This window comes from Ambystoma mexicanum, chromosome 10 (assembly GCF_040938575.1).
Source record: "Ambystoma mexicanum isolate Mex_15411 chromosome 10, UKY_AmexF1_1, whole genome shotgun sequence".
Lineage (NCBI taxonomy): Eukaryota > Metazoa > Chordata > Amphibia > Caudata > Ambystomatidae > Ambystoma > Ambystoma mexicanum.
Window position 1 is genome coordinate 312,762,156 of NC_090932.1, and position 16,520 is coordinate 312,778,675.

Here is a 16,520-nt window from a genome sequence, read left to right on the forward strand (position 1 = left end):
CCTCTAGGAATCATGCAGCACAATTAGAGCACTGTAGCATCTCAGTTAATCGTTCTCCAAAAAAGCAATGAGAACATGTCAATAAAATATTGTTATAAAAACGATAGAAGACATCATAATGTACGTCTCCCAGTGTATACTGTTATTTATTTGTTGGATTCATCAAGAGAGTATGCACAGTGTGAATAAGCGGGGGTAGTTTGAATTTTTAGGTCTAGCCAGAGAGAGCTTCATGTCTTTGACAGAGCTTTTGCAGGTGTATGTTAAGGGGCTAGAGTGTCAATCAGCTGCTACGTGATACTGAACAAGTGCAATTTAGTGAGCTCTTTTATAGTGCAAGCCTATAAGCCAATTTGTTGAAGCTAGTGTTGGGGATATTGTTGTTGCATTGCGCATTTTAGAGCTTTTTTTGTTTCCATGCTACTTAGTAAATTGACATTTATTCAATGTTTGTGCTGCATTACCATTTTTATAATAATCAGTATCCCAAAGCCATAACATTCAGGAGATCCATCAGGCAGCCTGTGCCTTGTGTTGCTCCAGTGCATTTTAGCTAAAGCAAGATAGTGTCATTGCCCCCAGGGTGTTTTTCAAAGTCTGTGGGGAAATTGTTTGTCAAAGCATCTTGTGGTAACAGTTTGTCAGTGTCTGATACTGTACTACCTTTGGTAAAGTAAAACAAGTGGCATATTTAGCATTATGTCTGAAATGGTCTAACTTCTCCATCCATTTTCCATCCACACAACTTTCTCCACTCAAGGCTTTCTAATCCAACTTGTGTGAAAATATAAGACAGCATCAGTGTCAAATCCAAACAATAGGGGCGTCACGGGTGTGCAAATGAGACCAGGCTGATTTCTGGAGCATAACCTATCAGTCCTGGTAAGAGAGATGAAAACACATATGGCTACAGAGCTAACAGGGAGCTTTGCATTCTGGCAGACATTATGAAGTGGACGCATTAGGCATTCTCTTTAATGGCAAGCATTGGCAAACAAAGTCGGTCTGGCTTTGAAATGTAGAGGGTAAGACTTTTTTGCCATATAGGAGGTTTACAAACTTACTTCCCATATTTGTAAAGCTAGACCTATCGGTTTTGCCAATGCTGCTTCTATTTCTTTATGACACCCGGCACGCTTGCTGTGCATACACCAATGCATCTTTATAGGGCACCCAAGCTCCTCCCCATTTGTTCGGAAGAATGCACATTTTGCATAATACAATTCTGCTTGCATTCACAAAAAGTCTCAGATTTGTCCTTGTTTTTTTCAAATTCAATGATACATAGCCTGGAAACAATTCTTGGTGGGCCCTTCCCCAAGTTCCAAACGTCACACTTCAAAGCACAAAATAAAGAGTTATGAAGTTTTAGGATTCCCTTTTCCAGGACTTCTATTTCACCATAGTTCGCAACTCAAAAGAAAGGGTAAGGAAGTGTCAGGGTTCCCTTTCCTAAAACGTGTTTTCCATCACAGTTCAAATCACACAGAAGAAAAGGGCCATAGCTGTCTTCTTTATCCCCTTTTTGGCCCATGCATGTTTACTTTCTTTCTTCATATAATAAAGTTATTTTCAGGATTCCATATAATTAGTAGTATTAACTTCCCAGCATTCAGTGATTTATTTGACCTTAAACGTTCAGTTGTTTCCAAAATGTAGTATGCAGTGATGTTTTATGATTGCACAGTTCCATTCACTTCCAAAAGCAACATGCAATATTTTCTGTTTAATTATAAAGTTTGTATTCATTACGGTGTTCTCATGGCATTAATTAGGCACATGCTTTGGTTTTCATTCAGCCCGTTATGGAATATTTATGCCTTTCACTTTAAGAGAACTTCCTAATACTTGGAGACTTTGGAAACCGTTCGCTTTAAGAAACGTGCCCACTCTGATACAAAGTATTTCCAGTTCTTCAAAGCTAAAAAAATGGAAAAAAGTCTAGGCGAGGAGACTTGCGAAAACATGCTTTTGTAATGCACGCAACCAGTGTGCTACTAGTTACAAAGTATTTCAGCCCAATAGAATGTTCAATCATTTGCACTTCACACCCCAGGTTTCTTATTGCACAGAAACTCACCATTCTCTTTAGAAGCTGTCCTCACAGGGAGGAGAACACAATCTGCAGCATCTGCTGCTCGGGGTCCAACCTCTGCGCCACTCATATACCCCTGGCCCGGCTTCTCAGCAACAGGGAACAAGCACTTTAATTGAAAGGGAAAAGGGCAGCCTTTCCACCCGGCTCCCTTGCTGATGCCAGTTTGCTCCACGGAGCTCTTGCTCCCACGCCGGGCTGTCTCAGGACACCTCTCTGTTACACTCACCTGGTCTCTGTGGAGGCTTTGGGACACCGTTGCAGCCCTCCCGGGGGTGAGGTCGCTCGGGTCCGACTTCGCCCTCTGCGCTAATGGGGTGACTGGTGGTAATAGGTGATGCTGCTAGGGACTGCTCCTGCATGGAGAATAGGGGACGTGAGTATGCCAGCCTGTGCGCCGATCCCCTTCCCTTCTCCCAAACCGTGGTACCAGTGGGATGCGCTGTCCTTGGAAAGCTCACCTGTTGATTAGTTTTGGCGAGCACTCTGTCCTGCTACTTCTGGCAGGGGCGCTTGTATGATCTGGACCAAGTTCCTTCACTGGTCCCTTACACGTGGTAGTCCAGTCCTGCTGCGACTAAGCCACTACACTTCAGGTAAGTGTTCCTGTTTGCCTTTGTCTTTCCTCGTCTGTTTTTGTTGTATTGTAAAGGTTGTTGTCTTGTATTGCTGTCCGTTCCACTTTTGATGTTTGCTCTTTTGCTTTCTTCCCTTGCAGGTGATGTTGCCGGCCCGGCAGAAGCTGCGGAGCTCGAGGTGGCAGCCGGAGGGAATGAGGAACAAAGCTGCAGTGATACAGTAGCTGGTAAGTTGTTAACTAGGTAGCGCGCAGGGTTCAAATGCGGCGCGGCCCTAGGACGGATGTTCTAACCTTGGGCCTCATTACACGGAAGCGCCATGGTTCATGCTGGTAAAATACCGGCACCGCCTTGGTGGAAAGGGGAATTACCGCCCTATTCCAAGGTTGGCAGGGTGGTAATTCCCCCTTCCACCATTGCCCTTCCCCATTCCCATTTTTGCCCCATAGGGCATAATGGGAATGGGGAAGGTGCTAATTACGGCACCGCAAAATTGCGGTACCGTAATTAGCTCCCTGGTCCCTTTGCGTGTTGGTTTTAATGCCTGCAAAAAGCAGGTGTTAAATTCCCCAACCCGCAAAGGGACCTCGTAGTACGGCGGTAAGGTTTAACGGTCACCGATGCCATTAACGGTGACCGTTAACCCTTACCGCCGTCCGTGTAATGAGGCCCCTTGTCTTTCTTCTTCTTCACAGGGTCTGAGTTTGTGGATGCGGAGTGCTGTGCTGCGGCATCAGGATCAAGATCACTGGATGTCAGGAGATGAGTCTGCAGATGAAGCGATGCAGCACCGGTTTCCTGGAGGTGAGTATGCAGGAGAACGCCTGATTTCGAAGGTAATCAAACTGGTCCAAGCGGCAGTGAGCGTCACGTTGCACGTGAGTGCACAGTAACGCGAAGCACCGGCCTTAAGAATGGAGCAGCTTTATATAGCTGAGCTTCTGAAGCCACACCCACCAGGTTCAGCCTGCCTGCCACACCCTGCCACACCCGATGAGTGTGCACATGAAGACCAGGCCTAGGTAGCCACACCCGATGAGTCCTCACATGAGGTTGTTCTCTGGAATAAAGGCTTTCAGCTCCTGGAAAGTTCTTGTAAAATAAAAGCACTCCTGCACTGAAATAAAGTGAAAGCACTCCTGCACTGAAATAAAGTGTTCCTGCTCACATCTCTATATGAGCCTTGCGCCAAAGGCACCAAGACTGAGTCCATCCAGGGCCCCTGTGTTTATGGGTCCCAAAGGTACATAAGTGAGTCAAGTGACCCATTGCCCCTATCACTAGATGGTGTGTTGTTTGTGTTCTGTGGCCTGTGGCCATGACACTCTCCCTGCAGTCATCAGCGTCTCGGTGTGCTGTACACACCAGACGCTCCCATGGAAATTCCCTCCAGTGGCTCAACTCTCTTCCAGCAAGGTTCTCTGCTTGTCACACCAGTCTCTCTGCTGCTGCTCCTGCTGCTCTTTGTGTTTCTTTTTCCTACTCATTTTATAACCTGCAACCCTCTAACAGGTTGCAGGTGTGTTCTCTCAATCAGCTTTGCCTGACCCTGATTAGGAGGACATGCCTGACCTTCACATCATTTTGCAGGCATATCCAAAGTCTCCAAAGTGGTCTGAGTGTATGGTGTTCATTACTCCCAGTTTCCTCTTCCTCGTCTCAGTACTGCCAAGTGTTGCATATGTTGAACTGAAGTGTTTCGCGCCCTGAAACACTTGTGTATGTGCGCGATATAAATAAACTATCATATCATATCAAGGGAGCTGACTTGCAATAACCCATAAAGGTCGGGGAGGGTTAGGTAGGTCATCATTAGGAAAAAGGGCATAACATGTCTTTCCTGAGGTCATTCCCCTCCCCAGTCCCAAGGACCCTCCACCCAGTCGATCCTTCCTCGCTTCTCCACCCCTAGGGTCAGGAATAGTCAAAATGGAGGAACGCCTTTCGCCCCCCAAGACACTTAGGAAACCGATTGGCCCCAGGCCTAAGAGAGGACGTTCCAAAGGCATGAGAAAGTACAAGAGGTTTAACACCCCATGACACCAGGGGGCATCCACACATTAAGAGTGGTTCACAGGGGTATGTGGGGGGCTAGGGAGAGGCACTGTCACGGGCACAGACACAGCCCTTTTCAGGACTGGCAGGCAGAGAGTCATTGGACTGGAAAGTAGTCCGCCCCCCCCTCACCAATCACTAATCTTGGATCACTGGGCAGAACGTCAAGTGAAGTGTTATTGAGCATACGTGCCAACTGACCGCTAACATGCTGAAGTTAAAAGTTACGGGTTTTCAGGGAGCCTCCCATTGTGTGGCCATATGTGTTTTTTCTAGGGAGTCTCCAGTCTTAAGGGGAAACCATTTCTCTTGTTTTCTTGGGGGGTTAAGGTGGGGTCCGAGGGAGACTACTATTAAGAGAAGGGATGGGTGGAGGATCAAAACCTCACTTGTGACAAACTACTCCCTCTCATCTTACCTACCCTTAATGCCCTCCCAGAAAACCTGGGACCAGATGCCCTGATTAAAGAATTTAACAATATTATGACCACCTCCCTAGATACAATTGCGCCACTTAAACTCAGAAAAAGCAAACCCAAGGCTCACCTCAACTCTAGCACTAAGGAACTCTTTGTTATCCTCAAAGAACTTGAAGCACCTATTCCTGTACCTGACAACTGTATTAAGGATAAACCGTGGTGCTGGAATATCCAACAAGCATTGACAGGCAAAGTTGCGACCCCTCAAATAAAAATTAATAATAAAAAAGCCTCACTATCATCCAACTCGCCCAACAATATTACCTCAACCACTCCCACTATTTCTGACACATTACCTCGTTTTAAATTCTCAAAAGTTACTATTCTCGAAACAGAAAAGACAATACTCTCACTCAAACCCTCTAATTGTCATGGTGATCAGTGCCCTGCCCAACTCATAAAGGACGCAGCCAGAGAACTATCACCTTTTATCACTAAATTGATTAACGCTTCATTCAGGACCAACTCCATCTCCACTAACCTTAAGGAATCCTGGGTGCTCCCCCTACTAAAGTAACAAACTTTAGACCCTCTAATTCCCACTAACTACCGACCTATTACCACGGTACCATTCCTTCTGAAAATCATAGATAAAATGGCTTATCTACAAATTCAAAAACATTTGGAATCTAATCATTTGTTAGGATCTAGGCAATCAGGCTTCCAGCCTCAACACAGGACTGAAACTGCGCTAATTGACTTGAAGGCCCAGATAGATGACCTTAGGGACAAAGGTGACCTAGCTCTCCTCTTGCTCCTGGACTTATCGGCCGCCTTCGACCTGGTCGATCACCAGGTCCTGTGCAGCCACCGGGACTCGGCAGCACACTTCTCCCCAGAAGCCATTGCTTGGATACAATCCTTTCTCAGTGATCGTACTATGAGAGTATTCTCTCCCATTGCATCAGCTGACCCTATCCCTATCACGTGCGGTGTTCCCCAGGGTTCATGTGTCTCGCCCACCTTATATAACATCTTCACTAAGCCCCTTTTCGATGATTTGGATCGTCTGGGTATCACCTACACTAAATATGCAGATGATACGCAGATCCTCCTACCAATTACTGGTGATTATGAAAAAGATTTGGCCTTGGTGAATAAGGTTTACCTCATCACCCAGGCACGGATGGCCTCCCATGGACTATGCCTGAATGATGACAAGACAGAGATCATCATCCTGGGTACACAATCATCTCTTAAAAAACGAAGTCCAAAATATTCTGCCTTTAGCGTCGACAATAAGATCATTACAATTGCTAAGGAAGTAAAAACATTAGGGTTTTACTTGGATTCTGCCTTAACGTTTAACAAACAGGTAAATACGCTGGCCTCGGCCACAGCCTACACCTGCAAATTAATCAGAGCCGGCAGAGCCTTCCTTTCCAATAACAGCTGTATCACCCTTGCTAGAGCTCTCATATTATCAAGACTTGATTACTGTAATGCCATGTACATTGGGGCGAGCAAGCAAACCACCAAGAAAATCCAACTCCAGCTAAATAACGCCCTTAGAGCTGCGCTTGGAATTGCCAGGAGAGTTCACATTTCGGACACCAGAAGAGCTAATAACTGGCTGTCTACAATTGACAAAATAAAACTTAAAGTCGCCTCCCTTACTCATAAATGCGTAAACAAAGCAGCACCTCGCTATCTTGTGGACAGAATCATTACTAGACCTGAGACAAGACTAACCAGACATTCCAATACTAATTGCCTCCTGACCCCTAGATTCAAACTTGCCAGAGTGGGAGGAAACAGTTTCCAGGTTAAGGCTACCCAGCTATGGAATTCACTCCCTACCCCACTCAGACTAGAATCATCATACACAAAATTTCGCCACAACCTCATAAAAATGCTCAAAGATTCTGACGGCTAAGTGAGATTCTGGCTTCAGTCCACTCCACCTAGCATTAACCTTCCTTTACTTCGGACCTCTTTCGGTATGCCCATTGTAAAATTTTGTATAGGTTCATATTGTATATATATTCTTTGTGCAATCACGTTGTAAAAATGTGTTTACTGTAATTATGCTTTTTGACTTTATACAATAATACTGCAACTGTAATGTCTTCTTATGTACAACCAAGCTGTGAGTAATCTTATGCGATGCACCCGACTACCTCTGAGTTTGGTGCACAATACAAGTAATAAACTAAACTAAACTAAACTAAACTAAACTAAACTAAACTAAACTAAACTAAACTAAACTAAACTAAATCTCAGGGATTTCCAGCAGGCAGTACTCTGGAGCAAAAGGGAATGCAGTGCACACACACAAGCGGCAAACCCACAAAGAGGCATCATCCAGCCGGCATTAGCAGCTTTACAAATAAGAAAGCACTCACTTGGGCAACATACACAGCCTTTTAAAGGGCTCATTGCATCCCAGGGACATGGTGAATGACCTAGTATGATTGGGGTCACTCAACGTGAAAGACTTCAACTCAGCCCAAAAAAGATCAATGTTGATGAAAGCATTCAAACAGTCCACTTAGACGTACTCTTTGTGCAGGAAACCAAATTTAGGAAGGGAGAAGAAGTCGCCCTCAAGGGTAGACAACTGGGAGGTGCCATTTGGGCATCAGGCCTGGTCAAAAAGGGAGGGGGTCAGCATTTTGTACCGTACATCCTCAGGACTGCAGATAGCACACATCCACAGGGACCCAGGCGGGAGGTATCTCGTCATAAAGGGATCTATCCGTACGGGGGAAGTCACACTGTGCACAGCATATGCACCGAATAGCCAGCAAATTACATTTAGTAGAGAGCATTTTGCCTTTCTTGAAAGAACAGGGGCCTTGATCTGTGGAGGGGATTTTAACATGGTGATGGACGCAGCTTTGGATTGGGTATCATATAGGGAGAGTGCAGTCCCAACCCACGAAAAGGGGTCGTTCCAACACCTAATACAGGAATATTTCCTGGTAGACACATGGAGAGCCCATCACCAACAAACAAAGGCATACACATTCTTCTCCCCCCACACAAAACTTGCACTTGCATAGATTACATCTTTCTGGAGGCGGCATTTGAACACATTATCAAGCGAGCATACATCAAACTGGTGGGTTGGTCAGATCATAACATGACCACCATTGATTCTGGATCTAGGCCAATGGACAAAAGGTGGATCTGTAATGACACTCTTTTTAAAGGGAATTCTTGGACACCGGAATTAGAGAATTTTGCAAGCGAAACGACATAGGTGATCCTTCGTGGGCGACAGTTTGGGAAGCAGCCAAAGCTACAACAAGGGGATTGTTGATAGCGCAGGGAACATTAGTGAAGAGAACCCGACTCCTACGGGAAACCCACCTGAAGGGGAAATAAGGTACGGAGAATCTACCCTGGCAGGGGCATCGGCGGACGCAGTGAAGACGTTAGCAGAAATTAAAGAGCTCAGACAAGAACTGAAAGACGTATTGGTGCGGGAAGGCATTGATCCACCTCCTGTACGTCAAACAAAGATTCTGTGAAAAAGGGGATGAAGCCCACACCCTACTAGCAGCCAGACTAAGATGGCAAAGAGCTGAGAGAGCGGTCTATAAAATCAAGTCTCTTAAGGGCACGACTCTGGACAATCCAACTGACATAACCAAACATTTTGCCCAGTTCTACGAAGGTCTGTATTCCTCTAACTGTTCCTCCTCCCGAGATAGTATAGAAAGATTCTTGGAAAACACAGCATTTCCACCACTGCAAAGCCCAGACTTAGAAAACTGAGCGCACCCATATTAGCAGAGGAAGTTGACGTCGCCCTCTCTAAGTTAAAGGCAGGATCAACTCCAGGACAAGACAGCTTCACCCCAGCTTTTTATAAAACCTTTAAGGGTGCCCAACGCCATTTTTGACCCTCCCATTTAATGACATCATGAACACAGGGCAGGCCCCAGCTTCTTTTATGGAGGCTAGAATCCTTGTGCTCCACCAAAGAAGGCAGAGACAGGCTTGAGTGTGGCTCATACAGTCCCATTTCTCTGTTGAACATCGACGCCAAGGTCTACGCTAGTATTCTCGCTAACAGGCTAAGTGAAGTGTTGCTGATGCTTGTGCATAACAACCAGGTTGGATATGTAAAAGGGCAACAGGGCTCAGACAGCGTATGTAAAACTTTGGATCTAATAGTGTTGATTGACGCCGGGTACTCAGACACCCACCCTGGTCTCAGTTGATGCAGAAAAAGCTTTTGATAGAGTGGAGTGGTTGTTCATGCTCCAAGTCTTGAGGAAAGCTCACCTGGTGACTCGTGGATAACAGGGGCACAAGCGCTATACCGCAAAACAAGGGCTTTATGGCATCCCCTCCCTTCACCCTGACCCGCGGGGCCAGGCGGTGCTGCCCCTTGTCCCCCCTGGTCTTTGCGCTGTTAATGGAAACGTTAGCCCAGACCATTCGGCAAGATGCCTCTATCATGGGTATTGTAAAGTCCGGAAGAGAATACAAATTAGCACTGTTCGCCGATGATATCCTAGTTTATCTGACACACCCGTCCCAGACAGTTCCAGCGCTCTGGCCACATTAGAGGAATATGGGATCCATTCAGGCTTTCGCATAAACCGAAGCAAAAGAGTAGTCCTGTCACTGAGAGGTGGTAACACACCCCCAAGCTCATGGGGTTTGAAGGTAGTTAGCAACAGCATCTGATATTAAGGGATAACCATCACGAAACAACTAGCAGACCTTTATCAAACTAATTATACGCCGCTCTGGGCAGCAAGAAAGCAGGACATCCAGAAATGGGCAAGACGTAGACATTTTCGTGGGCAGGAAGATTTATGACAGTAAAAATGAATGTGCTTCCTCAGCTTCTCTTCCTGTTCCAATCCCCAGACTCCTTCCACGCAGAGATCAAGCACACCCTGCTTGCTTTCCTGTGGGATGGGAAAAGGCCTTGCATCGCTTACAAAACCATGATTATCCTAAAAAACAAAGGGGGCATGGCATACCCAGATTTCTATGAATATTACAGGGCAGCTCAACTTTGAGTGCTGTTAGACCATTTTAGGGAGTCGGAAGACAAACAGTGGGTCCACTTGGAAAACGAATACTTCGCCCTGGTCACGTTGGGAGAATGGCTCTGGGTCCCGCAGAAAACCTTGCTGCGACATGTGTGTAATCACCCGATCTTGGAGGTGTTGTGGGCCCTTTGGAAAAGGAAACCAGACATGTCCTCCCCCTTAAGCTGCATCTGGGCACCTTCAATCAGAGACTTCATAACAGACCCCATTCGCTTCCAATCACAATATGAACAGGGTCTAGTCAGGCTGGTACAAATGTGGAAAGACAGGGTCTTTCTGATGAAGGAGGAATTAGAAAGCGCACAACAGGGACAGCAGATCAACCACTCCTATATCCGCAAATAAAGGGGGTTCTCGCAGACCCACGGTGGAACGCACTACTCCAGAAGCATCTCACCCCATTTGAATGCTTATTCAACAAAAAAAGTGGGTTCTAAAGACTTAATTGCAAAACTCTACAGTGCCTTCTTAGAAAGTGGACACTTACCAACCCCCCACACACAAGCAAAGTGGGAAAAAGACATGGGGTGGGAAGAAAACCCAGAGGGATGGGCTGCCATATTTAGAGCTGTCTGGAACTCCACAATTTCAGTCCGGTACAAGATGCACAATTGTAGGTTGCTCATGCAATGGCACATCACTGCAAAGATGTACCCAGGTATAAGCCCCTATTGCTGTCGGGGATGTACAGAGACCAAAAGAAAATCAGATCACTCATTTGTACTGTATGGCATTTGTAACACAATGTAACTGTGCATCTGTTGGTCTTAATAAAAATCAATGAAAAAAAAGGAGAACTGACACTCAATTTGCAAAGATCTATACAAAATCTCCATCGGGCTTTTCCACCAACATGATGGGAGAAGACCAAGGGCTATTAGAAGGTTCAATAACGTTAGATTCTAACATGATTTTGACTTCCTGAATCATGGTTTCCTTCCTAGCCTCAGGTATTCAATTTGGTTTTAAATGTACAACTTTACATACGGGAGTGCAGATATGATGATAAATAACCTTCACTCTCCCTGTTTCTTACTGAAACACATCAGTATACTGCCTTATAAGCTCATATAGATCTTGTTTCTGATTATTATTGAGGTCAGATGAAATTAGGGCCTTACTTTTTGTGTCTTCGGGCAAGCGGCAAGATGATATTATGGCCGGCTTTTCCATGGGATTCCTTTCCATTCTTTGAATAAATTGATGTGATAGATCTGGGTTTCAGGTGCCGATCAGGTTGTGAGATTTTATGACTACATGGGGCCTCATTACGAGTATGCTCCAATACCGGGTTCCTGCAATGAGGACTTACCGGGTCATTCCGACATAGGAGGACCCGGTAATTCCTCCTTGCAGGAACCCATCCACATTCCCATTTGAGCCCCCAGAGGGCTCAATGGGAATGGGGAGGGAGGTAATAACAGGTACATTACAAATGGCCCGTTATTACCTCCCTCTTCCCCTCGCGGGACCGGGAAAGGACGCCTGGTTTTACCAGGCGTCCTTACAGGGTCCCGCAAAGGGAACCTCGTAATTGCGCATCCCGTATTGAGGGGTGCCGGTCCCGTACCGGCACCCTTCATTACGGGAGCACAAGCCTCGTAATGAGGCCCATGGACCCGTTTGTTCTATTACTTCATATGGTTCATGCCACTTGGATACAAGTTTATTGTCTGAAGTTGGCAGCAGGACAAGTACCTTTTGACCTATGGAAAAGGTCCTGAGGGAAACCTTTTTATCATAAGAAGTCTTTTGTTGTTCTTGTGCCTTAACCATGTGGGCCTGTACTAGAGATCTTACATCCTTCATGCACTCTTTTAACCTACTTGGAGTTTGGGAAAGGGGAATGGAAGCTGCCTCTCTCTCTTCCCAAGTCTCCCTCAACATATCTAGGACATCCCGTGGTCCCTGCCCGCAAAGGAGTTCAAACAGGGAAAATCCTGTTGAGAGCTGAGGGGTTTTAACAAGGCCCCGGGTATCATCTTATTTGTTTATTTATTTATTGTGCATTTGTAAGGCGATTATACATCAAGTAAATTCTGTTATAAAGCGCCCACAGGGCAACAGGAAGGGAACATGGGAATGAAAGGGAAATATAACAATGAAAAAAGAGAGTTGTTTCTACTAGGCCTTGTGAGCATTCACAGTGTGCAAGTGCAGAGAGAGCGATGAGGGATGGGGGTAAGTGCTAGGATTAACAGGGAGGGAAGTGCTAGGGAGTAAGTTGCAAACTGTTAGGTGGCTGGCAGAGGTCACTTGGTGAGAGTGGTCAACTGCCAGTGAAAGTGCAGGCCTGTGATAGAACAGGCCAGTGGGCACCTAAGGCAAGTGCTGTAAGTGGGCGGAGGCTGAAGGCGATTGGGGGTGGGAGGCCAGGACCTAGGTGGGCATATATATGCCCTGGTCACCAATCTCAGCGACTGTGGAATTTAGCAAAGGAGAGATGGGGAAGGAGGATGTGAAAAGGAAAGTCTTGAGGCGCTCCTGGAATTTGAGGAGATCCGGCTCAAGAGGAAGGGGGAGGCTGTTCCATAGGAGGGAGCCAGCCAAGGGAATAGATCATCCACCAGCTCGCTGTTTAGCAAATCACTTGACACCCAGAGAGTTGGTGCCGTAGGAACGGAAAGATCTGGAGGGAGTTTATTTAGTGAGAGCCAGTTGTAGATAGTGTGGTCCCTGCCCCCAGACAGCCTTATGGATGATGCAGAGGGATTTGAATTTGTTCCTTGCAGCAACCGGGAGCCAGTGGAGAGTTTTTAGGGCTCGAGAGATGCTGTCCCTGGGCTTGAGGCCAAGGATAGGTCTTGCAGACCTATTCTGGATTAGCTGGAGGGGACGTAGAGAGGAAGAGGGTATATTAAGGAAGATGCTGTCAGTAGTCGAGCCTAGAGAGTACCAGAGCTCTAGAGACTTTGACCTTCTAGGGAAAAGTGAGCAAAGGACGGATTCCTTTCCTGAGGCGGATTTGAAAGTGGGTCTTCTTGGCAAGGTCCTGGATGTGAGGGAGGAAGGAAAGAGAGGAGTCGAAGATAACTTCAACCTTTTTGGCTTCAGATGAAGGATAAGGGGGATAACCCATAAGGGGTGGCCAGAGTGAGGGGAAGAAATAGGGAGCAGGAGTCCCAACGGGAAGGATCTCAGTCTTGCTGGAATTGAGGCAGAGATCATTGGAGGCACACCAGCACTGGATGGCAGATAGGCAGTCAGGAATGATAGAGGAGGTAAGGAGAGGATCAGAGGGAAGTTTGAAGAAGAGTTTGGTGTCATCTGCAAAACACTGGAAATAAGTGTTGTAGGTGGACATTTCTTTAAATGTTTTTATTTATTGTAAAACTTCAGTTTAATACAAAAAGAATGTAACTTTTGTTACAAACTTTCTTCCATTGAATCTAGATCTCCTAAGAGCACCAAATCCAGAGAAAAAAAGAGATAGAAAGAAAAAAGGAACAAGTGATTTCTTCTCGTGGCTGTATGACCATGTTAGGATGTTTTCCCCAGATCCGGATGATTTTCATATTGAACATTCGCCAGAATCATGTCCATGTAATCGACTACTACACAGGACAATTTTATGTTGTTGCCTGAGATTGCATGCTGCCACCATGCTTCCAAGTCTTCATTAATGGGAGCAAATCTTCTGAGATGAAGAGTGCGCTGGTTACTAGTTCCTGTGCAGGCGATTAGTAGATGTTTCAAAGACTCTATTGCAGACCTGCAGGAATGACATTGATTGTCTTTTACATCGTTGTCTCGTCTTAGCCACAGCATTTCTTTGGTTTTTAATGCATTTAATCTGAGTCTTAAGAATTGTTCGCGATGATGTTGTGATGGCCAATGTTGCAGATATCTGGGTGGTACATTTAACTTATTGTCACCAGGTCCTAAGGACAGCGCTGAATGGAGTTGTGCTAGTTTTTCTAAGTTGATTATCCAACACCAAGTTTCAAATGTCTTTTTTGCAATTTGTGAGTGCTTTAATAGTTTGGATTTCTTTATATCTGCAGCTGACATTTCGTCCAACCGGGATGTCCAAGATTTTAAGAGTCCGGTTTGCGCACCTTTATTTCCAGTTGTAAATATCTGATATGCTGGCATTGGTGGACTCAGGAAAATTTTTCGCATTGTGCCCAGCGATTTCCACATTACTCTGGTATACAGGGAATTAAATGCGAGTTCATGTCTTATTGCCGTCAATGAAATGTTCTGAGGCAGTTTTAACACGCGGCACCAGAAACAGCCTTGTAGTATGTGCCAGTTTGAAGATTGAAGAAGAGTTGGGCGTCATCTGCATAACACTGGAAGTAAGTGTAGTAGGTGGAAATTAGGTGTGCTAGCGGGGCAAGATAGATGTTAAAGAGCCAGGGAGAAAGGTTGGAGCCCTGGGGGATGTCACAGGTGGAGCTAGAGATAGAGGTAGGAGAGGAGAAAGAGCCCAGGGTAACCTGGGATGCACGGATATTGAGAAAGGAGGTCAGCCAGTCCAGTGTCCACTCCGAGATACCAAGGGTATTGTGGAGCCGTTTTAGGAGGATGGAGTGATTGACTGTGTCAAATGCAGAAGAAAGATCAAGTCGAATGAGAACGGCAGGAGAGTTAGAATCAAGGGATGCAAGCAGTTCTTCACGGGTGTTCAGAAGAGCAGTTTCCGTGCCGCTGCATGCTCGGAATCCAGATTGATGGTCGTGTAGGCAACCAACAAGCTCATTATGCTGGGTCAGTTAGGGGAAGACCAGCTTCTCCAAGAGTTTCCCAAGGAAGGGGGTGATTGAGATGGGACAGTAGTTACCCAGACAAGAAGGGACTGCAGAAGGTGTTTTCAGGAGGGGGTGGACAAGAGAGTGCTTGAGGGAACAAGGGAAAGACCCAGTAGCTAAAAAATGATGGCAGAAATCAGCAAGTGCAGTGGCTAGAGAGCCAATAGTGTCCTTTAATAGTTCTGGAGGAACAGGGGGAGACCTGTTTGGAGGAGACCTTAATAGAGCAGACAACTCTAGTGACCTCGTCAGATATGATTGGAGAAAAGGAGGAAATAAAAGCCGAGGGGGGATGGGACGCCTTAGGTGGCAGGAGGGTGGGACAACGGGAGGGGGAAAGAGAAGCGAAGGTGCTCAGGATGCCCTGTGCTTTTGCAGTGAAGTGTATGGCCAGTGTATTGCAGAGGGCTTGGGAGAGAAGAGGTGAGGTGGAGACTGCGGAAGGGTTGCCTAGTTCCCTGCAGATTCTAAAGAATTCAGCCGTGTTATTGGATGCACCAGAGATGCAAGCCTGAATGTGGGCCCTTTTCTTGGAGCGAATGCAGAGTCCATATTGACTTTGCAGAAAGCAACAGGCCAGTTTGTCAGAGGGTGAGCCTGAGGTCTGCCACTTCCTTTCCGCAGCTCTGCACTTGCATTTCAGGGCTGCAAGTTCAGAGTCGTATTAGGTATTACGCATGGAGGCATGTTTCAGGCATATCCTCATGACTGGGGCAAGAATGTCAAGAGTGTTAATGATGGCAAGATGGAGGTTGCTGAGAGCGGAGTCAGATAGAGTCTGAAGTGGGGGGACAATGGGGGATGAAAGAAAATGAGAAGGCAGCGGCTGACACTCGTTTCATCAGACAGATGTTCGTGAATGAGGTTGGCATGGCTGGGGGAGGTGCGGTCAGATGGCAGAGAGAGCCCATGTGAGAGGAGAGAATGGTCCGACCAGGGGAATGGGGTGGGGAGTGGGGTGGAGAGCAAGAGATCAGTGTGAATGATGGCATCGAGAGTGTTTTCTAGCCAAATGGGTATGACCAGAGGGGAGAATGGAGAGGGAGAGCGAGGTGCAGATATCACAGAAGAGAGTGGATGCTGGGATTGAAGAGTAAAGGTGGATGTTGAAGTCACCCAGAAAAATGAGTTTAGCGGTGGATAAGAGGAGAGAGTAGGCAAAATCAGCTCGTTCACAAAGGAACAGGGTGGTAGTGCCAGGTGGCCTGTAGATTGTAGCAATGGTCAGGGAGGAAGTTTGCAGACCTGACGCTCGAAGGCAGAGTAAGGCTGGGTGGGTATGAGGGAAGAAGGGACCCACTCAGGGAAGATCAGGGCAACCCCACTGCCGGCGCGGTTAGGGCACAGCATGGAGATGATCAGATAGCCGTCAGGGAGAAGCTAGTCAAAAGCAGTGACTGAGGTGGCATTGAAACATGTTTCAGTAAGAGCGAGGATATCGAGTTTGAGGTCTTCAAGGAGGAGGCAGATGTCGGCAGAGTATTTGATAGCAGAGCGAGCATTAAGCGTGGCTATATGCAAGAGGTCACTGCCTTTGAAGG

General features: G+C 46.4%; 1 protein-coding gene across 1 annotated transcript in view; it reads left to right on the forward strand.

Annotated features, from left to right (window-relative positions):
- The window catches only part of LOC138492865 (olfactory receptor 5J3-like), a 50,750-nt gene that overhangs the window by 21,673 nt on the left and 12,557 nt on the right, over window positions 1-16,520 (forward strand). Inside the window, exon 3 of the mRNA XM_069620194.1 lies at window positions 6,245-6,522. Coding sequence (XP_069476295.1) covers window positions 6,245-6,522 — 278 coding nt within the window. The remainder of the gene's footprint in view (window positions 1-6,244; window positions 6,523-16,520) is intronic.